This window comes from Eupeodes corollae, chromosome 2 (genome assembly GCF_945859685.1).
Source record: "Eupeodes corollae chromosome 2, idEupCoro1.1, whole genome shotgun sequence".
Taxonomy (NCBI): domain Eukaryota; kingdom Metazoa; phylum Arthropoda; class Insecta; order Diptera; family Syrphidae; genus Eupeodes; species Eupeodes corollae.
This window is the reverse complement of record NC_079148.1, coordinates 75,015,275-75,038,425: the sequence shown is the minus strand read 5'-3', so window position 1 is coordinate 75,038,425 and position 23,151 is coordinate 75,015,275. Positions and strand designations below refer to the sequence as shown.

General features: G+C 33.4%; 1 protein-coding gene across 1 annotated transcript in view; it reads right to left on the bottom strand.

Moving 5' to 3' along the window:
- The window catches only part of LOC129944586 (programmed cell death protein 4), a 28,002-nt gene extending 5,086 nt beyond the window's left edge, over window positions 1-22,916 (bottom strand). The window contains exons 1-5 of the mRNA XM_056054114.1: window positions 22,273-22,916; window positions 4,670-5,640; window positions 4,297-4,613; window positions 4,116-4,226; window positions 3,373-3,512 (exon numbers count right to left, since the gene is read on the bottom strand). Coding sequence (XP_055910089.1) covers window positions 3,373-3,512; window positions 4,116-4,226; window positions 4,297-4,613; window positions 4,670-5,429 — 1,328 coding nt within the window. The 5' untranslated portion in view covers window positions 5,430-5,640; window positions 22,273-22,916. The remainder of the gene's footprint in view (window positions 1-3,372; window positions 3,513-4,115; window positions 4,227-4,296; window positions 4,614-4,669; window positions 5,641-22,272) is intronic.
- Window positions 22,917-23,151: the final 235 nt, after the last annotated feature.

The following is a 23,151-nucleotide window of genomic DNA, read 5'->3' as shown; positions in this document are numbered from 1 at the left end:
GTAACAACAATTAGTATTGGTATAAAAAAGAAAGAATTCAAAATAGCAGCTATATACTGCCCTCCGAGGCGCTCTCCAACTGAAGAAGACTATGCAGAACTCCTACATTTGTTATGACATAACTTCCTTGTTGGTGGCGACTTCAATGCTAAGCACACCCAATGGGGATCTAGGCTCATAACAACAAAAGGTAAACGGCTATACCAAGCAGGCCGAAAATACAACTGCGAATTTTATTCTTCTGAAACTATTTCGAATGCGAGAGAAAAAGAAATAAAATATCCTATCGAAATAAAGGAGTTGATATTGGAAAAAAGAAGAGCTAGAAGAAAATGGCAATCCACGAGATTCCCAGATGATAAGGTAGTTTTTAACCGTCTTAACAACGAATTAAAAAAAAGAATCTGTGAGTTTAAAAATGATTCACTAAGTAGATTCCTGAAAAGTCTGACGACGGATGCTTCTACAGAATACTCCTTATGGAAAGCAACTAAGCGCCTAAAAAGACCTCAGACACAAAACCCGCCGATAAAATCTCAAGATGGTAAATGGATCGGAAACCCGAAACAAAAGGCTGATCTCTTTGCTGAACATCTCGCGAATGTTTTCAAGCCATTCCCAGCAAGCACAGCTACAGATCCCTTACAGTTTGTTGACAGAAACGACGAATGTGAAATACCTTTTGTCACGCTCAAAGAAGTAAGAAGCATGTGTCAACATAAGCTGTCAAACAAAAAATCACCAGGGTACGATCTTATAACTGCTCAGGTTCTGAAAGAAATGCCTCTTATAGCCTTCAAGAAACTCCAATTTATAATAAACGCATGCCTTAAACTAAGATATGTGCCACATCATTGGAAAATTGCGGAAGTCATTGTTATACCTAAACAAGGTAAGCCACCAACAGAAGTTACATCTTACAGACCAATATCGCTTATACCAATCATGGCAAAAGTTTTTGAAAAACTGCTACTTAAAAGGCTTAACAAAATAATTGAAGAAAGAAGACTAATTCCGAGCCATCAGTTTGGATTTAGAAATAAACATTCCACGATAGACCAAGTGCATCGAATTACGGATGTTGTGGAAAAGGCACTTGAAGAAAAAAAAGTATGCTCGTCTGTATTCTTAGATGTTGCTCAAGCTTTTGACAAGGTTTGGCACTTGGGACTTGAGTACAAACTGCATAGGGACTTCCCCAGGCAGTACTACGAAATACTGAAATCCTACATTACGAACCGACTCTTTAGAGTACGGTACGACCAAAATTACTCGGAACTTAAGAAAATTGAAGCCGGTGTACCACAAGGAAGTGTCCTAGGACCAACCCTGTATCTGTTATATACAAGGGATATTCCAGTGGACATCAACGCTATCATGGCCACCTTTGCTGATGATACTGCAATATTGGTGCCAGATAAATCCGTTACGAAGGCTACACAAAAATTGCAAAATGCAGTCGATAAAGTTAGTGATTGGACGCACAAATGGCGTATCAAATTAAACGAAACAAAATCGACGCATATAAACTTTACAAACAAAAACATAAACAATGTTCCAATTTTTATAAACAGTACAGAAGTACCTTACTCCAATACCGCCAAATACCTTGGAATGAATTTGGATGCAAAGCTTAAATGGAAAGAACACATCAAAAAGAAAAGAGAAGAACTAAACTTGAAGTACAGAAAAATGTACTGGTTAATAGGAAAGAACTCTGACCTATCTATCCAGAACAAACTAATGTTATATAAGCAAGTATTGAAACCCGTTTGGACATATGGCATCCAACTATGGGGCTGTACAAAGAAAACAAATGCTGAACCCATCCAAAAATTCCAAAGCAAGGTCCTTCGTGGAATAATAAATGCCCCTTGGTATATAAGAAATAGCGATCTACATCGTGACCTTCAAATTGAAATGGTTACAGAAGTGGTTAAGAAACACGCTGTGTCACACAATAAGCGGCTGCAAAGTCATACTAACTCTGAAATGGAGACCGTATTAAATGTACGAGACAATGTTCGGAGATTAAGAAGAACCAAGCCTCATGAGCTGATGGGCTAAAAGCTACGGGAAAGTGTTATAACCTTAAACTTCCCCCAATGCGATTTTAAAAATTAAGAAATAAAAATCATTTGTCGATCTTTCATAGATTGGTCCTGATTCACCGGTGGTTTTAGTGCGGTAAGAGTCCCACACTACTCGGTACCGATTCTTACCGAGTGTCTTTTGAAGATTTCCATCGGATATAAAAAAAAAAAAAAAAAAAAAAAAAAAAATTGGCAGAGTTGCCCGGAAAAAAACTCTTATTTTCGAAATTAAAAAGCGAAAACGTCTTGAGTTCACAAAAAGCACTTCAACAAACCAAATTTTCTGGAACGATGTTTTGTCTTACTTAAAACAAATTGTTTGGAGAAAGCCCAATACTCAGTTCAAGACAGAGAATTTGTTGCCATTGATATGCATAGGGGGGAAATATTATGTTATGGGTGTCAATGGCGGCAAATGGGACTGAGAATTTTGAATGTATTGACACAATCGTAAACAAGTGGACATTTTTGGAAGTTCTTAAAAGAAATATGCGTCGGTCTGCAGAAAAACTGAAACTGATAACAGCAACCTTTCACTTCTAACGAAATAACGATCCAAAACATGCATCGATTGTTGAAGTAATGGTTGCTGCATAATGCCAAGAAACAGCACAAGACCCCACCTTAGTCACCCGACCTCAATTCCATCGAGCATTTGTGAGAAAAAATAAAGTGAGGGTTGCAGAACTGCAACCCAACCAACAGATTATTTGTTTAAGACCTGTAAAGTGGAAGTGATAAACTTTGTTTCTAAAAACATGATCGGTTTAACCATTTGGCTTTACGTTCGTTGACGACCATCTCAAAAGCCTCGCCAACGTCTTGAAAATACAAAAAATCGAGTATTTAGAGGAGTTCGAACGATTGCAAGAAGTCGGCCTATTTATTAGTAGAAAATATTGGCTTCCAACTTTTTTCCTATCACTTTTGAAAGATAAAGTTGGGTGTTTACATGCTTAATATCGTGTATACTCAACTTAAGACCCTCAACTTGCTACCTACCTTGATAAGACATAAATGCTGAAAATACTTATAAACTAAATACATAATACACAAACCTCTTCAAATAAGAAATGTATAAATAGCTCAAGATAACCTTAATTAATGACAAATTAAATGAATCAACTTTCAATTACTTTTAAAAAACCTTTTAATATGCCGAGCCTAATCTCTATTATTGCACTACACGATTTCATTTAATTTAATTATTTACCAACTCACGTTCTCATAAAGCAATTGAAAAATTAAAGAAAGCAAAATAAAAGTATATTTTACTTACCTAGAGGGCATATTAATAATAATTTTATCAGTAAGAAAACCGGCATTGCTACAACGCTCCACAAAACGATCCAATATTATGTACGCCAACGGAACATCCAATACAATGTCGGCCATGTCATCATATACTCGCTGGAAGCCCTGTTAATATAAAAAAATACAAATACATTCAATAAAAAATCTATACATATATTTTCGTTTTTTATTTTTTTTTTTTGGATCAACATGTGACAAAAGTGCACGACGATATTATGTGCCTGACATTTAACATTTTGAAAAAAATAAATAAAATAAACAAGATCTTTTCTTGTGTATGTTTTGGTGGTGCAGCACAAGACATATTTACGCGTATGTCGCAATCAAGATAACCAGTTTAAGACTTATAAAAAAAGCAAGTAAATATTATGTTGTTTTGATTTTATAATCTGGTTAGTTCTTAATGAGTATCACATGCCGAACAGCTTCATGGTATACTATTTCTAGATCTTGAGATAAATATTGCAGTATTAAGTAAACAAAATCAATAAACAAGATTGGATTAAATAAAATTTGTTTTTGAATAAACTCAAAAAACACTAAAGTCACTGATTATGGCGATTTAAGTGAATTTTTATGTTGAATCGTACAAAAAAAAACTAACGAAATTACTGAACCGAGGGATTGAATCTATTGCACTATCAATTAATAAAAATGTTGCCATTTAATTAAATCAATCTAATTATTTAGAAAAAAAAGTCAAGTTACCTGTTCCATAGTTGCTGGCAAGACCAAACAAGCTTGATCCAAAGATTTCAACAACTCGCACATTGCTTCTTCAGTGCTGACGCTTAAAGATTCCAATGCCATGACAATGGCCTAAAACAAAATTAAGTTAATTTTTTTTTTTCTAAAAAAATAATCAAGAGAAAACAAAAGAATAAACTACCTCATAGACCAATTCATGATGGAAATGAGGAACTTCAAGCGCTCTTAAACAGCGATGCGCCTCCTGAATATCACGAGACGATAAATACTCCTTCAACAACAATGTCATTTCTCTGGTAATGAATTTAACCGGTCGTAACGGTCCACCCATGCCCCAGACATTGTCCAAATGAGCCAAGCCCTGCTTCATATTAAGCAGAGTATCGGCTTGCTTAATAGCCACCACTGCATACTCATTCATAGAATTAAAGTCTACAGGTTTAGTTATGTACTTTGGTGGGATACAATCATCAGCTACTGCACGTGCCATATAGTTAGCTATAGAATACGGTATTGTAATATTTGTGTGTTCAGTTTACAATAATTAAACTTACCTAAAATATGTGGCGCTTCGGGTGTGTCCAAAATTAAGTCCGGTAAGTTCTCTTGAAGAATATCAAAACCTTTCTCAATATCTTTACCGGTTATGACACGTCCATATAAGTCAGAAATTAGAACTGATGTCATCTCCCGTTGTGAGTCCTTATGATCCATGGAAATCTGCACAAGAATGCTTGTGACATATGGCCTTAATTGTCCAGTGAGTATCTCATCGAAGCTCAAAGCCACTTCGTGGGTATCACCGTGCTCGTAGTACTCCAGAACAATGGGTTCCGCCATTTTGAAGAACTCTTCTGGCGAAATATCAGGTATCACTTCTCGTAGCTCGATGTCCTTGTCATTGATTTCGCTGTCATAGTTGGGATCGTTTTGGTCCTCACATACTTCTTCTAGAATTTCCGAACCAAGAAGACCCCAAACACCCTTTCCGCCGGCACCGCCTTTCTTTGGCAGTCCCCGACCATGGCCATTGCGTGATCTTCTGCTGTTTTTCCAACGACGCTGAGGAACTACATAGCCAGCAACTCCATTCGTAGTAATCACACCTTCGCGACTGTTTTGTTTGATTAGTCGTTTAGCTTTTCGTTTGATGCGATTCTCGTGGTTATCAACAGGCAGAGGCTTTTTAATTCCATTTACCGACGAAGACTGACCAGACTCATCGGCGACTCCATTAGTTCCGTTGAGTTCACGTTCGGCAGAGCTTTCTCGTGATTCAACTTCGTTATTGGCTGCAACAGCTTCGCAATCCATAGTGATGCTTAGATGAGTATTTTTTATTCTTCAAGACAATCCAGTCGACTTTGTGTTGTGCAGTTTTTGTTGTTGTTCCTTAAGGCGGAGGAGAAGATTCTAGATGTGTAGATCTTTTTGATATCAGTTTTGTTTTATCAATACTTTCTGGCTTCTTCTTCTCCGTACCTTAAATCAGTTTGAAAGTTTTAATCTGTTTATGGAGCCAATGCTGTAAAAAGACACAAAAATGAAAGACTCTCGATTACTTTATTGTTTACATGTAGGTTTGGGTTTTATATAAAAGATCATTCAACCAAACTAAGGAGTAATTTCATCCCACCCAACAGGTAAGTAGAGGATCGAATTACTTCTTAAAAACGTCAGAGAATAGCGGCTGTGGCTGTGCTAGTATGAATAGTACCGGGCGGCTACACTTTGTGAGGACATAAACAAAGGAACTTTGACGTTGACATTGTTAGTATCAAGTTTTGTCTTTGGACAGAAAGTTTTTTGTACTATGTGATCACAATATGGAACTTATTTCTTCTTTTTTTTTTGAACCGACAGCGACACACATTTTATAACCTCGAACGCGTACACTGACATCATTGCAACTGATAGGGGAGTTAGTTGGATGTATGTCTGTTTAGTTGGCTGGTCACTTACTCTGCAGTGGGCAGTGGGCACTAGTCAACCACATCATGAGAAAATACTTTGTCCAAGCTGCTGCTTTTATTCTAGCAGCTTATTCAACTCAATATGGCCTTTTTTTTAAGATATGTAAATACGTGTGCAAATTATAATTAATGGATACTTTATCGTTGTCATTGTTTGTTGCAGTTTGCATGCAACAAGACAGGTAACTTTGGACTTGGCAAGAGTTCGTTAGTTCGGAGAGTGTGGAGGGTATTTTTGAAATCGTTCATGGAATTTGTAATTGATATGACTTTATTGTTGTCTTGTTTATACGAAAAACGACATAAAAAGGAAAAAACGACCATCACTTTGTTTGTAAATAAAAATTTGATTTTAAATTGAGAATTGCACATCTGTGTCCTCATTAAGAACAAAAGAGAGATGATAAAATTCTTACATTTTTATCAACAATGAAGCAACACAAGGTTTTGAAATATTATGAAGCACAAAAATTCATATTACTTGCTACATTTTTCCTGAAATGTTTAGCGTTCAATATTTATCTGATTTCTGGAAGTCGACTGTCCAAATCTCTACAGAATTATTTTTATGATTGTTAAATTAGATTATCAATTAAGCTTATTAAAAAGTTTGCAAATTGAGTAGGATGATGTTTTGGAAGCATTTTGTGATTGGTACATTGCCAATTCGTCAATTTTCTAATAAAATTCATATACAGCGCCGAAGATTAGTCCACAAACTGACCTTACAAATCGCATTATAGAAGAAATCGAAAATAATATAAAGTTCTTTTTGATGAATTATCTAATGATCACATTTATTTTTCTATTCAATAAAATATGAAACGTGCAAAAGCAATACAAACACACGATTTTTATTATACGAAGTATATCTAAATATTTAATCCTGTTATAAGAAATTTCTACGACTTAAAATAATTCTTTTTTTTTTTAAATTAAAAATGTTGTTTATCTTTAAATACCTCACATGCCTAATTGACCTACATTTGATTTGTTTATCACCAATTTATTTACAAAAATATCAACGCATGTGGCTGTAGGTGTGTGTGTTGTTTTTATTTTTATTAAATGCTTGGCAGATAAAAAAAAAAACATAAATAAAAACGTATCTCTTAAAACTCATGGTATGGAAAGGGGTTGTGTAGGAGGTTAAGTATGGCGGGTAAGACTTTTGGGGAGGATTTAAATTGCGTCGCAAAATTGTTCACAGTTCTATTCGATTTTGTTGTTTTCGTGCAAGTCTAAGATACAGGGAGATTCGGAAAAGAATGAACAAAGTTCTAGGGCGAATTGGTTAAACAAGACAAGATTAATAGGGAGTTTCTCTTCCTCCCTAGGATAAGCCTTTAGGCCATTTTGAGTTCGTAACATTTTTCACTTTGATGAAACAGATATCCGCTTAAACCTAAGATATGTATATATTTAGATTACTGGGGACAAATAATATTTGAAGCTATTGGAATCTTCCGTGAATCACCCTATCGAAAGAGATAATACGGTTATCAGGCCAAATAATAGAGAGCAATAATTTTAAGACTTCAAGAGAGAAATACCAAGAGAATTTAAAAAGCACCTTCTTTGATGTTTTTGTAAACACGAAAACTAAACTAGGTTCCTGCAAATTTTGTTCTTGCATGTTATTTATTTATAAACCTATGTTATGTTTAATTTTTTATGTGTGTGTATAAAGAAAAAATATAACACCAATAGATATGAAGGTACATTCTAAGCATAGGTCTAGGTTTTTTGAGACGTTGCAAGAAATTTTTTTCTCCGTCTGATCTGGCTACAATCTACAAAACCTATATACGTCCAAACTTGAATATAACTCTCATCTCTGGGCTGGTGCTCCAGTAACTTATTTAAGCCTCTTGGACAGTATTCAAAAAATGATTGGTGACATTAACATCATCAACTCGTTTACATCACTCGAACATCGACGCAAGGTTTCTTGCCTCACCCTTTTTTACCGTTATTTTAACGGACTATGCTCTAGTGAAATAGCCAGTTGCATTCCTCCCCTTAAACAATTTAACCGTAATACCCGCGCTTCTAGGAATGCCCATCAGTTTACCCTTGAGCCCAACTTCGGACGTACTATGAAGTACAGAGATTCTTTTTTTAGTCGTACTACGCGAATGTGAAACGCCTTGCCACGCTCTATCTTTCCCTGTCATTGCAATGTTCAGAAATTTAAAACCAATGTACACCGACACCTCCTATCCAACCCTTCCCTCTTTTCCTAATGCTCACACTGTGTCTTTGGCATATTAAAGGTATAAAAAACCCTTTTAGTGTTTGCTAATTATAAAAAAAAAAAAAATAAAGACAAATATTTTTAAATTATTTTAAATGAAGGTCATAACTATTATGACCACGTGCGTGAGGGCATAACAAATACCTATTAAACAAACATTTGTGAAAAGGTGGCGCAACAGTCCGTAGAGAACAAGGGTCTAGTGGCTTATAACTCACAACCAATTTTGGGGTGCGATTCATGTAAGGGATGGAGAGGACCTACAGTTTGTATGCCGAATTCAAACGGCTAATTTAAAACATCTTGCATGATAGCCCTACGCACTAACCATCACGCCACGGGAAATACGTCTAATGTATGTATAGAAAATAATAAGGAACAATTTAGAGCTCAACAAGAATAACCTTAACATTCGATTTGTATGTTGTATGATTTTGTTTTTGAAAAGAAAAGGGCTCACATAAAAAAATGAGACATTTAAATTTTGAGTTCCTGTTTTGAATGTTTGGAACTACGCCACGTTTCGGTGGTCTTATGACCAAATATTAAACAGGCTACCTTTAATCAAAGTCAAACTAAATAATAAAAAAATATGCTCATATTAATTTTGTATTGCAAGTTTTATAAAATCACCAACTCAGCAAACAAACAATATTCTTGGCTCAAATCAAGATAGGTGCCTATCTATAGCAAAAATATATTGTTTATGAAAAACAAGAGTTGAAAGTAAACACCTAGCAAGTCAAAACAATACCAATACATTCAAAAAATTGACACACCTACATTTATATCAATTTTGTATGTACAGCGCATACAAATGTCTGTTCTTCGTCTTTCGTAATTTTCACATTAAATTAAATTCAAAACATTCAAAACGCGTAGTTAGGTATAAGTTTATTCATATGTATTCTTTTGGAACTTGTTTTGTATTCAAGCAGACAAAAAAATGATAAAGCAAACAAGAAAAACAAAATATTAGCCGGCTTTTTATTTGTTATTATTTTTTGTTGACGACAATCGTCGCCATTTTTGGGTTTGTCGAACAAGAAATAAGCGATTACAAAAATTTAAATATAGATATGTATACCTATGCAGTATAATTATAAACATATTTATTTAGAAACCTACATAATGAACATACATATGTATATTTATACCAACTTTTTCTTAACCAAACAAAAATAATGAGTTAGTGCTTTTATATTTTCAACAACCACTCTCCTTTTTCATGATATAAATATGTACGTAGCTATACCTAACCTTGAACTTGAAACAAGTCGAGATTTTGTAAATTTAAGTATCACACATGTCTGGAATATGATTGAATGAATATTGTCCCAAAAAATAAGGTTAAATAACTCTTATAGGTAGGTTGGTACAAAAAAGCAATACTTTTTGAACATATTAAAATGTAATGGCGTTTCGAATAGATACGTATGTATAACCATGATTACCTAAACATTTTGAATCTGGTGTGTTCTGTTACGTACCTAGTTACTTCTTAAGTTACAACATTTTGCTTTCCATGAATTAAATAAATACCTACATACCTATGCTACGTTATTTATGTGACAGGCGCAGAATACACATTTCGTCTTTTTTTTAATTTGTATTCCAGACAATTTTATAGTCTATCAAACAAAACCCACCATCGATAACAATATAACAACAAAAAGATAACTAGAGTCAATATACAATACATAATATTTATGTGGGCAATTATTTATATATTTATGTATGTAACTATTATCTTTTATATACCCTAGGTTTATTTGTACCAATCTCTTTTTGATATTAAACTTAGAAAGTGATAAACAAATTAATGGGTTAGCAATTACCATTACATTTTATGAACTTAGCAACTCTGAACTTTATCTATACCCACGACGAAAGATGATTTATTGTAAAAATTGGCGCAGTAATTTTGGAGAATGTTTCATTGAAATTAATGAACTAGAAAGATTTTAAATATACTTTTACAAATTTCGAAAAAAAAACTATTTCTAGTGAAATCTCACTCATACAATTTGCTTTTTATTACATACAATTTTTCGGGATTCGTAATAGTTTTCGATTACGATGGAACTCGTGATAGACCTGACAAACTTAGAAAGTAATATCACTGATTAGCAAGGTTTTCTTCCTGGCGATAAATTGCACTTGCTGGCCTTAATTCAAATTCTTATTCAAAATTAATGTATCACGTCAGGTTTTTGAGATATTAGTTTTTTCGAAAAAAAAACTGTCTAATTTTTTGGAGTAATATTCAGTTGAAATAATAAAAATAATTATGAAAAGGGGGATTTTTAAAAGTTAAGCAAGTGAGCACTAAAAATTGGGTTTTAAACGTATTTTTGAAAGCTATGAAAGTATTAGATACGAATTTATCTCAATACTTCAAAAACTAAATAAGATATTTAAATAATTTAAAGTGTATCTAGAAGAGAACGATTTGTTATTTGAATTTCAACTCCCAATTAGATTTCGGGGGATACATGACCCCTGAAGCAGATTAAACAAGTACCGGCGGATGAGAAAATGTCCAAAATTCAGACTGGAGTTGTGAAGCATAATAATGAACAATAATAAAAATAAGATTATAACTGGGGAGTAATTTTCAAAACGATTATCATTAACGATATCGTCAATAATTTGCTTCACGTAACTTTGTCACTATCGTTTTCTGTATAAGATAACTGAAATGTCAAAATAAACTCAACGAAAGCTAAAGCTTGTTCAATAACTTGAAAATGTTATTAAACTTGCAACAAATTGCTTTTTACCAAACCAACCAAATATTTTGTGGTGTTTATTCTTACCAAAGAATGGGTTGATGGTGGTGTGTACTCTGAACGACTGAAATTAAGTCTCTCATTTCGCCTTCCCAATTATTGTAGCGAGTTCCAGGCGGAACTTTTGGCGATTAAGGAAGTCTTGTCTTGGCTCAAAGAAAACGTGATATCAACATCTGATATCCGTATTTTCTCCGACAGCCAGGCCGCTATCAAATCTCTGGACTCTGTCTCTACAAACTCTATAACAGTCCATAATTTTCGATCATCTCTAATGGAGATGGCGCAACAGTTTAATATTCACCTTTGCTGGGTCATAGAGACATTCCAGGTAACTGTAAGGCAGATGAACTCGCCAGGAACGGTACAGTACAGCCCATCCTACGTTTGGCAAGTACTGGCATACCAATCGCTACTTGTAAACTGCTACTAATGCAAGACGCTGCGAGGAGGGCAGGCACCAGGTGGACCAACATCACCACGTGTCAAGCCACAAAAAACATCTGGCCAACACTGGATTTAAAACGTTCAAGGTGCTTGCTCTTTTTAAGCAGATCGCATATAAGCTCGATAATAGGTGTCATAACCGGGCACTGTCTAATGGAAAGCACGTCGCGAGACTCGGCGTATTCTCAAATGACTTTTGCAGAAGCTGTATGGACGAGGAAGAGGAAGAAACGGTTCTTCATCTTCTCTGCACATGCCCTGCTCTAGCTCGAAAAGGCAAGAATTACCTAGGAGAATTCTTCTTTAACGATCTAAACGACCTAAATCATATCGGTATAATCAGCCTCTCACGTTTCGTAAGGGACTCTAACTAGTTCCATTGAGTTTAGGAGGAAGCCTCAAGATTCATGTGGTATCACAATGGGCCATTAAACTGGCCTAAGTGTGTCCGTTTCCATCTTGGACAGCCACTATAACCTAACCTAACCTAACCTTATTCTTATTGTTATTGTTACTGTTACTGTTTTTATTTTTTGAAAAACATTGAACAAAACTATGATAGTTTAGATTATTTAGAAGTGAGAAAGAAAGTGCTGGTCACATTTCATTAGATTGCCAATTATTTAAATATTGGAAATTCTTACAAAAAATAATTACCATGTAACTTGCATCTAACGGTCTTTCGTATTCATATTAGAGACTTTTAGCTTGTAGTTATACCCTACTCTCTGGATATAGAGTGTTCATAAAAAAAGCAGTGCTTTTGATTTCATAATTAAAAAGTGTTAAAAATTATTTTTTTACTTTTCGTTAAGTGAATATTTTACTATATAAAGTTTTAAGTATTTGTAACATGGTGGGTAGGTAGAAATGGCGATCTCAAGGCAACCTAGCCTGAGATCCAATTAGCGCTGTGGTGCGCCGTTTTGATACCAAAAACTGGTTTGACCTTTGATTGAAAGGGATAGATTGATAGAGAAGCTTCATAGCGATTATGTTAGAGGCATTTTGTCGCATTGAGAAAAAAGATTAGGTCTCTAATCTTCGTCTCAGATAGCTCATCGAGTTCTTGAAAGAATGCTTTTCCAAAGCATTTCATTCTGGTGTTTGCCAAATCAGGACATTTGCAGAGGAAATGGATTATGGTTTCACTTTCTCTTTGGTCACTACAGCTACGGCAAAAGGTGTTGTAAGAGATACCCAACTTCTCTGCATGAACTTCTATAGGCCAATGTCCGGTACAAACCGCAACAATCCTGGCTATGTCTTGCCTTGGCCTGCATAGAAGATCGTTTGTACGGGTTTTGTTATAGGTGCGCCATATCTTCCTAGATATACGCAGTTGGGTAAATTGCTCCACCTTCGGTTTGATTCAGTTTGGTAGATAGAAAAGATTTTACTCTTCATAGCACCAAGAGGAATGTTAACTATTTCCGCAAGTGAGCTATGAAGGGCCGATCCTTGCCTGGCTAGCTCGTCAGCCCGTTCATTTCCCACGGTACCACTATGGCCCGGAACCGAGATCAGGGTGACACCGAGGTTAATATTCAGGATCGCAAGCTCATCGCGACATTGCTGGACCAATTTAGATGAGGATATGGCCGAGTTAATGGCTTTGACAGCTGCCTGACTGTCTGTAAAGATAGCCACATTTCGGTTCTGGTTTGGGTTTTGTATAAGTATCTTACATGCCTCCCTTATTGCCAGCAGTTCAGCCTGAAAAACGCTAGCAAAGTCAGGAAGCCCATAGGATTTGGCTACATTTAGGGACTCAGAAAAGATCCCAGAACCAACTCCGCACTCCATCTTTGAGCCGTGAGTAAAGATGGCTGTGTCGAAACCTATCGACACGATGTCATCCTCCCAATCTTCTCTCGATGGGAAAATAACCTTAAAACCCTTACTAAGGTTCAAAATAGGAGTGCAGTAGTCAGTGTCTACCGAGATAATATCTGAGGGAATTAATTTCGTAGTGTTGCTGTGACCATAAGGTTTTGACAACCAGCTATTTGATTCCTTCAGCCTAATAGCGCTGCAGGAACATACTAGCATATACAAAATTAATAAATATTAGCTCGAAAATAAACAATCAGACGGTCAAGACACTGCACCAAAGAAATTCAAAAACTTATTCGAAAACTGAGTTTGGAAGGAAAAACCTACCAAAATATTCATGACAGCTAAGGCTGCTCACCAAAAATGGTCAGTAACGCCTTAAAATAGCAAAATAAACCGAAAACGCTAGGCCCAAGAAGGATGACTACTGAAAGAACTGACAAAAAAATATTCAGTAAGCAAAACAGAACCCTTTTATAGGCTCTAGGAAAATAAGTGTCTATTAACCCTGTCACAATACGAAGACGTCTTTTATAAGCGAAGTTACCAGCCCAAAGCCCACACAAGGTACCATTCTTGACGAAACGGCATGTGGCCAAGAGAATGGAGTTTGTTAAAGCGCATAGAGATTATGCTAATGCTAAAGACGAAATGCCGTTGGTTTGGGTATACCAACAAGACTATGACCCAAAGCATACGTCAAAAAATGCAAAATTATGGTTTGCGCAGAAGAAGTTATCCGTTATGGAGTGGCCTGCTCAATCCCCCAATCTTAACACCATCGAAAATTTGTGGGGGGATGTTAAGAAAGCAATTCATCAAGCAAAACCCGAGAATTCGAAAGAATTGTGGGAAGCAGTACGTGATTCGTGGAACGCAATACCAGTCAAAAGATATCAGGTTTTCGAGTCCACTAGATGCTAAGCAGTCATAAAAAACAATGGTTATGCAACATTATTTTTATAGTTTCATATAACTTATAACAGTTTTTCTTACTTCTTAGGTAATAGATCCAGTACTTTGTCATACACTGCTATTTTTATGAACAGCCATATATTTAAAAAACGTTTTTTATTGTGACAAAGCTAACGGTAAAAAATCAATAATACTTATTTTCTGTTTTTATGAAAAAAATATTTTAGTTTGCTATTAGAAGTCTAATGAAATATATTTTAACGTTGATATTGAAGGCCTTTTTTGTTTTATTTGGAGAGCACTGCTATTTTTATGAGCACAACTGTATACATAGGTTGGAAGAGATAGAGGGTCTGATTTGTATCCTTATTGCCTCCATAACCATTTTCATTTTTTCCTGTCCTGAGTTTACATTTTCACTTTGTAACCAAACTCAATTCCGCTGAAAAATTTGCATTTCGATTTGCTTAGTAGTATTTGGAAAAAATCAACGACAGACGATACCTATTTACCTATCGAGCAAACGCTATCGCCTTACGTGAAGTGAGACTATCGTCAAAACGCTATCGTTTGACAATAATTGACCCTGGATTTGAATTTTTTATGGAGATTGAGAAGTTGAAGACGAATGAATTTTCGAAAAACAACCAAAGGAAACAATACAATTCGGTCCACCTGAAATTAGAAGCCACAGACTCAATTACCCGTCGAGCAAGAAGCTATGTCGTTTGAAAACGTCAACAAAAAAATGCTACAATCAAAACAAACATTTCTATGTCAAAAGGATTTCACAAGTCTTACCACCACATAGAGAACGAAAGTAAATGGTGCGAAAGAAAACGCAGACCGGTTACTCCAACTTGGCTAGCTCTTAAATTACGGAGCAATATTCACAGCTATCTGCAATAAAAACTGAGCTAGCGAAGCTTCATACCGAAATATGTAGATATTTACTAGGAACTCATTTGAAGAAGTTTGCCTTAGAATATTATTATTCTCATTGTTTACTTGAAAACTTGATATTGTTTCTGTAAGGGTTTGCAATTTCTGTTGCATCTCTTGAAACGATCCTTAAAACAGTCGAAACTTGCAAACACCTTCAAAGTCTGTAATACATAATAGAAATAATCCTAAAGCCACTAATAACTAGTTTTTGGATGCAATCGAATTATTTCTTCAAAATGGTTTTTTTTTATAAAAATGATTGTGTCAGGAATATTTTATCAGACCTGTTATATGGCTGTTCCAGCAGTTTATCGATTTGTTCTAAAACGCAGAAATTCATATTTATGGTTTGTTAAAGGTCAGTTGATCGAAGCTAAGAAAATAGTCATTCTTATCGTATATTTGGACTTCAATCAATTTGGGAACCACAACATCATCTTATAAGAAATCCCTCAGAATCCATACTTTCTAGTTTTACTTTAAATTAAATCAAAAACAAAATAAGTTTTGTGACAACAATTTACTGAAATGTAAAGATTTTATGCCACATTTCTATTTCTTCATCATAAAATAAGTTCCACTTATTCCACCAAAAGCAATTTTGTCGACTAGTGTATTATTGTTTAAAATTGTTTTAATAATGGTAAAAAATTGAGATATCTACAAAGTATTCATATTTCCAAAAGATGGATCTTTATTTTGTGACGCAATATTATATCGGAATCATTTACAAAACTTTTATTTGTAACTCTGAAACCTAAAACTTTCCGTAATCCGTATATGTATATTTCTTGTTAAATTAAAATTTATAGGAAAAGAAATGCACCCATATCACTAATACAATATTTATTTCTAACTAAAATAAACTAGATAATACATTAATGTATTTGTATTTACCTAAATAAAAACAATTTCGTTGATTTCATTCTAATTAGAGACAACCAAAATTATAACATATGACGTTATTTGTCGATTCAACAAACCTATTTACAATTTAAATCAATATTTTTTGAAACCAATTATAGTCCTTTGAAGTAATCTTAATCTAATAAATCGATAAATCTATATAATGAGCTCATACTACCTACTTGTTTACTAATAAAATGTCAAACAAGTCTTTTATTTATGATTGATATACGACGAATGTACCTACCTACATATCACCACACGTTTTATGAAATCAACAAAATAAAAACACAAACAAATAGGTTTGTTTTGTTCAAGATAACATGCTCGGGAGTAAATAAATTTAAAGAAAGAAAGTATAGGTATACATATCAACCTAAGGTAACCTTGATAAAAAATCTTAACAAAATGTATTATAAAAAATTAATTAATTAACCAAAGAAGACGAAATCAAAACAACAGTAGAACATAGTCTCAAGTTCTCATTGCCATAGTCATCTTAAATAGAAATTTGTAAACAATATAAACTCAAAAGTTTAAAAAAAACATGAAATATAATTTACATAAATTTGTTTGAATTCAAACTCGACTCGGCTAGGGTAAAGTTACAAAATAAAAATACCTAAATACGCGTTTATTAAAATTTCTTTGAAAAAGCTCAAAGTATATTAAAATAATGACTGATATATATTTTATTTTTAGATTTATGTATATGATGTAGATAAGTTAGCATATATTGAAAGATTGCGACGCACATTGTTCGGAGGTAGTGTGAATACACACACTACATTTATTTGGATTTGCTGTTTTGATTGCGAGACCAACAAGACACTTGCTTGGCCACGCGGAAAGAAAGCAACATTAAAAGAAAACGTGGTTTTCAACATAGATTTATTCCATGTGCTTTACGGGAAGTGAATTTTTTTCGGTGATTTGCTTGAATTAAATTAACTGATATTATTTTTAAATTAGAATATGTCAAGAATTTGTTTTAGAAAACAAATTAGAAGCATCTTCTAAGGTTACAATTCAAGGAATCTTGTGTTAATTGACCTAAATATTAAAATATTGTATGTATTTACTCTTTAAGCTTGTACAATTTCTGTATGTTTTTTTTGTCAAAGTATAGATACAAATCTTTTCTAAAACGTTGAGAAATCTCTGCTTGGAACTGGAATTTTCTGCACTTAATTAAGTAAAACAAATTAGGAGAGATTTTCGAGAACTATCTTGATTAGGGTAAAAATTGATAGAATATAAATATGAGTTATTCTTAACATAGAGTTATTTTTGTATATCTTATTTAAAATCTAGTTTTTAATCAGTTATGAGAACAATAGAGAAGGATTTAAGTTCTAAGTGTACTTTATTTGTTTTTACTGATTCTTTTATTAGCTAACTTCCATAAAAAAATTCAATATCAAACAAGTTTACAAAATTTATCACAGGAATGTATCTATAAAAATAGAAAAAAAAAAATTATTTGATAGGAAACTATCTAGGTATGTGCCAATATTGTGTTGGAATTAAATCTCAAAATTAATCCAATTGATTTCTTTTTTTTATTTTAAGCTTATCAACTTCCTTAAACAATATTTAATTATATGTAATAAACTAGTCTTGTTATTTACAATTCCTCTGAAACTCAAGGTCGTATTTTTGATTATATCTTATGTGAGGAAACGAAATTGTTTTATATTTTTTTTGCATTGGTAGTTAGATACCTAAAAGGTAAGTTATTTAACTACGAAATGAATGACAAATAAGGGTACTTTAAATAAACACGACTTTAGTTCCTTATGTGTATAAACTCGACATAGTTTACATACATTACACTTAGGGTATTACAAAAAAATTAAAATAAATTATCTCATTTAGGTACCTATGTAACATTTTTGTACTCTTTTAAATAAAAACAATACGATAACTATGTTTATAGGTACCTATGTACATACAGTGGGGGCTATAGAATTAGAAACAAGAATTTTTTTAGGGATAACAAATTGCATAACTTATTTTTTAGAAAATTTGTTAAACACCTTTAAATATTTTATCGAAAAATAAGACAGTAAAAGAAGAAAAGTAATGTCATTTATTTTACCTAAAACTAATAGTTAAGTTCCTCACAATGTTTTGGAATTATCTCAATATGATTCAAGTTTGAACTTTGGGCGGGCAAATCCAAGACATAAAGTTTCGTATCAACAAACCACTTCTCAATAATCCGGGCTGTATGCTTTGGATCGTTATCGTGCTGGAAAACATAACTGATGAGCTTGTGTGCAAATAAATAAGAGTTCATGACAATTTAAAAAATGCCTTTATATGTTGGTCTATTCGACCAATTCTTCCTACTAATTAGCCGACTCCGTGCCACGAGAACGCACCCTAAACTATTATGTTTCCTTCTCCATACTTAACGGTCTTAAAATTATATTTAGAATCCAATTCTTTCCTCTAAGGTTGTCAAACATACACTGTACCATCTGAACCGACAAAATTAAGTTTGGATTCATCACTTCAAGGTATGTTTTTCCAGAATCCCAAGGATATAATTGAGTGAAGATTAGCAAGCGTCAAACGGTCTATTCAAATTCTTTTTGGAAACTTGTATTGCCACATCCAGGAAGCCCAAGTTCTAAAATTCTACGCCTTATGATTCAAGCTGATAGTTCTTGACCCATTAGGTTAAAACAACCTAAACAGAGAATCACCTTTGTTAATTCGGCATATCAATCTTTGTTCTTTTAGCGTGAATTTTTTTCGATCTTTTGGTTTTATTTTACGTGTTTAAAAGCTGCTAGGATTTGTATAGACTTGAATTGTACCAAATATCATCTTTTTCGAGCAACTTAATCTTCTAGCTATGGAGGCCATACATTTAGAACATCAAGATCTTCTTTTAATATTAGTTCACATTCCTCGGTTGATTCCGATTCAAATAGTAAATCGCTAGCAAACAGAGCAAGCTCACTATTTTTAATAGTTGTATAGTATTGATATCGTTGATATAGTAGTTAAAGAGATTTGGACCAAGTATGGATCCTTGTGGAACTCCCAGATCAATGGGTTCAGGATCAGACAACTTCTTTTTTTTGGTTGACAACTTCGATACCACTTATTTCATACTTGCATGACTTCTCCTTAATAATATTGGGACCAATCATCTCAAGACCTCGTTTAGGTTCAAGAAAAACAAACAACTTTCTTGCTGTTTATAAACAACCTTTTAAAAAATGTTTTCTTAGACAGGCAATTAGTTAATGGGCCTAAATTCATCATAATTAACCGTATATATTTTTTTAATAGGTGTTACAATTGAATTGATATGCTTGCAGACACGGTTACCACTTAAAAATAAAAATTTAGTAAGCATTGAAATTTATTTAAAAATATGTACAGTGAGTTCCATTAATATTGCTTTATTTTTGTTTTTTTTTTTTCCATAAAAACACTTTACTTTTCACTTTTAACTTTTAAAAACCAGTTTTTCTTTAAAATATTTTGTATTTAATAATTTCAATATACATATAGGCACATTTTTTAATTAAAATAGCAAATTAACAAAATAAAATAGAGCATACCTACGACAACTCAAAAGATAAAACTTCATTAATATTCGGTTTTTTTTACATACTTATTATCAACTTTTTAATTAATCTTTCTTACCATTGATTTTAATATTTTGTTGAATTATTAAATTTTGTCCAGCCACTTGGGCATATTTTTTTATAATTTTTTGAAGGTAATCAATGCCTAATTTGCTCCATTCTTCTTGAAGTTGTTGCTTTAGTGCACTTAGTTTTTTGCGAACTCAACGGTTCAATTCATCCCATAAATTGGGTTAAGGTCTGGGGATTGTGGAGGTGTTTGGATAGCTTTTGGACAGTTATACATAAGCCATACTCTTGCAGCATGCGACTTGTGCTTCGGGTCGTTGTCCTGGTAAAATTTGAAATTGCTTAAAATACCCATTTTCTCAGCACTTTGCTCCAAATTTTCTTTTGGATCCTCAAATAGTATTCCTTTTGCAATATACCGCCGATTAATACTTCATGCTTCACTGGTGGCTTTATGTTCCTGCTTTTCCTTCATTTCATTTGGCTTGCACCACACCATAACTCTTCCATCCGATTACAAGAGCTTGTATTTTCTCTCGTCCGCAAATATTACATCATCCCACCAAGTTGTATCCTTATTTTTGTATTCCCTCGCAAATTTGATCCGAATTTGCCTGTTGCGCATATTGATAAATGGCTTTTTTCGGGCACACGACCATTGTAGCCATTTGTCCTTATGATTTGGCCTACCGTTGATGCAGATATTTTCTTTTTGCATTCCAATAACACTTCTTGCACAGTTTTTGGGGCAGGGTTTTCTTTACTTTTTCTAACTATAAGCCGTTCTTTTTTCGTTGCTAACTTTTTTGGTTGACCCAGCTGCTTCTTTGGTTCGATCCTTTCTTCTCTTTTATACGTCCGAACAATATCACCGATAGTGTTTGGCTTCATGTCTAAAATATCAGCAATTTTTTTGAATGTTTCACCTTTATTATGGTGAAAAATAACAAGGTTTATTTGTTCAAGGCTTGCATTTTTCCTTTGCACCCAATGATTAACTTTTTAAATAAAATCAAACGATCTTACACTAAATCATTTTAAAAATGTTTGCAAACGTCTAGTGAATATTTTATTTTAACGGTTCTCTTGAATAGAAAAACTGTTAATCGGAGAAAATTTCAAACTCAGCAAAGAAAACATGTGTCCTTTTTGCGTGGTTTATCGTATATCTTAACATTTTTTTTACTGAAATATTTATGGAATAATATACTCATTTGTAAATAACCGGATAATAAATCTACACTCAACTTAAGAATCAAAACCGAATATTAATGACACTCACTGTATGTACCTAAGTACCTACCTATTACGTATAATTTATAAAAATTAAAAACTAGGAATATATATATATGTTGTTATTCACCTACCTATCTATTTTGCGTGCTTTTCCTTTCTCAGAAACCAACGTACGTTGAGTTTACATCATATGTACAATGAAAAATCACTTTATTATCCACCAAATTTCTCAAAATAATAAGAAAAGTGAGTTTTTATTTGTTGTTAAATCACTAAAGACCAAGTAAACAAAACAAAATCACCAAAGTAGCAACCATAGTTATAAGTGCCTATACTTAATTATTAATAATAATAGTAATAATTATTACTAAATTTATTTATTTTATATACCATTTTTAATATTGCTTTTTGTAGAAAAGTGTCTATAACCTTAAGGAATTTGAAAACCACGTTTTTTTTAAATTTAAGTTCTTCCCATAATAGAGAGCAATGCTTTTGGTTTTTATTTCGAATCTTAAGACTTCTGGACGAATAACGAAAAAAAACAAAAACAATACAGAGTTTTTTTTTTGTAACATGGGACAGACGTAGTATTTTTATTACTCTAATTAGCTTAATTTTTTTTTCAACCAAACTCCACATGAATGATACGATTCTGTGTGTTCTTGCAGAAACATTAGACACACATATATAAGTTCCAACACTGGTTTTGCGTCGCAATATAATATCCAAAGGTGAATGCAATAAGAACTCTATCGCTTCAAGTAGGTAGGTACCTATATCTCATTTTTCGCAGCTGTGCTGTACAGAACATAGCTTCTATTCAAATCAGAATTCAGAAAGTTCTGGAGGTCCTAAGCACTACTTTCGTGTGTATAACATACACAAAAAAAAGTTCCCATAGATAGATACTGCGTATTTATGTTGCTATTGCCTTGAATTTCGATGTAACATTCGCTGATGATAACATAAGAAACTATATTTAATTTTTATCGATTGTTAGGAAAAAAAGAAGACAAACAACAATACCCGGCAAAAACAAACCGCGTGACGTGTCAATTATTGCCTACCTCTACTTTACTTATTGGGTATTTGATTCTTGACAATATTCCTAATTTGAATATACATATTATCTAGATAAGACACATTGTGTACTCTATGATGCAACATAAGATATCAAATAAAAATATTTGGATAGAAAAATATATGTATCAAAGATTTTTCACTTACCGTTTGTTCTATGACGTAGCCACTTTCAAGAATTGTCCTTCGTCCTTGTTTATTTTGATATGGCTACAAAATAAAAAATAAAATCCGTTTCTTGTTCCAATTTTTGTTTTTCCTTTTAGGTATATCAAATCAAGCAGACAAAACAACAACACACGACAAAGGGGTAAAGTAAAATTAAATAATACGAGACAAGGAGAAAAGTACTTTCTCTCTCGTTCTCTCTAACCAATAAGAATTCCACCACTTAGCAAGATTTTTCTTTTTTTTTTGATGTAAAACAAGTCCAATTCTTGTTTTTCCTTTGTTTTTGAAAGACGATGTTTTCCTTCCTCTTGGATTTTTTAAACTGTTTAATTAAATTTTAATTTGTTTTTCAGTATTGTTTTTTTTCAATTTTAATTAGTTCTTGTATTGGTAGGTATATTCACCACACTGAGACACAGCAGGAGGAAGAGAGAAATTGAAATTTTAATTCTTCCCCTCTACCGAATTAATTTTATTAAATTTTCAATTCAACAATTTTCAAATTTTTCAGGAATTACAAAATTATTATGATTGATCTGAGATAAAATCTCTTGACATAAAGAAAATGTTATTTTTCTTTTCCAAAATAACTTTCCGTTGGTTTACTTGGGGGCCGACTCGACTTACTTCAATCGAAAGAGATTTTCTTCTGACTTCGAGTCTGATGTGATGTGATGGTGCGGTTTCTGTTATTTTCTATTTTGTTCGACAAAACGAAGGAAGACGAAAGGAAAGGAAACAACCATCAGGGCAGCAGCAGGGGAGCAATCAGCAAAACAACACAATTTATGGATGGAGTAGTGTACTTGTGTATAGATACCTACATCCATACATTGATTTATGGGTGTGTGGGGT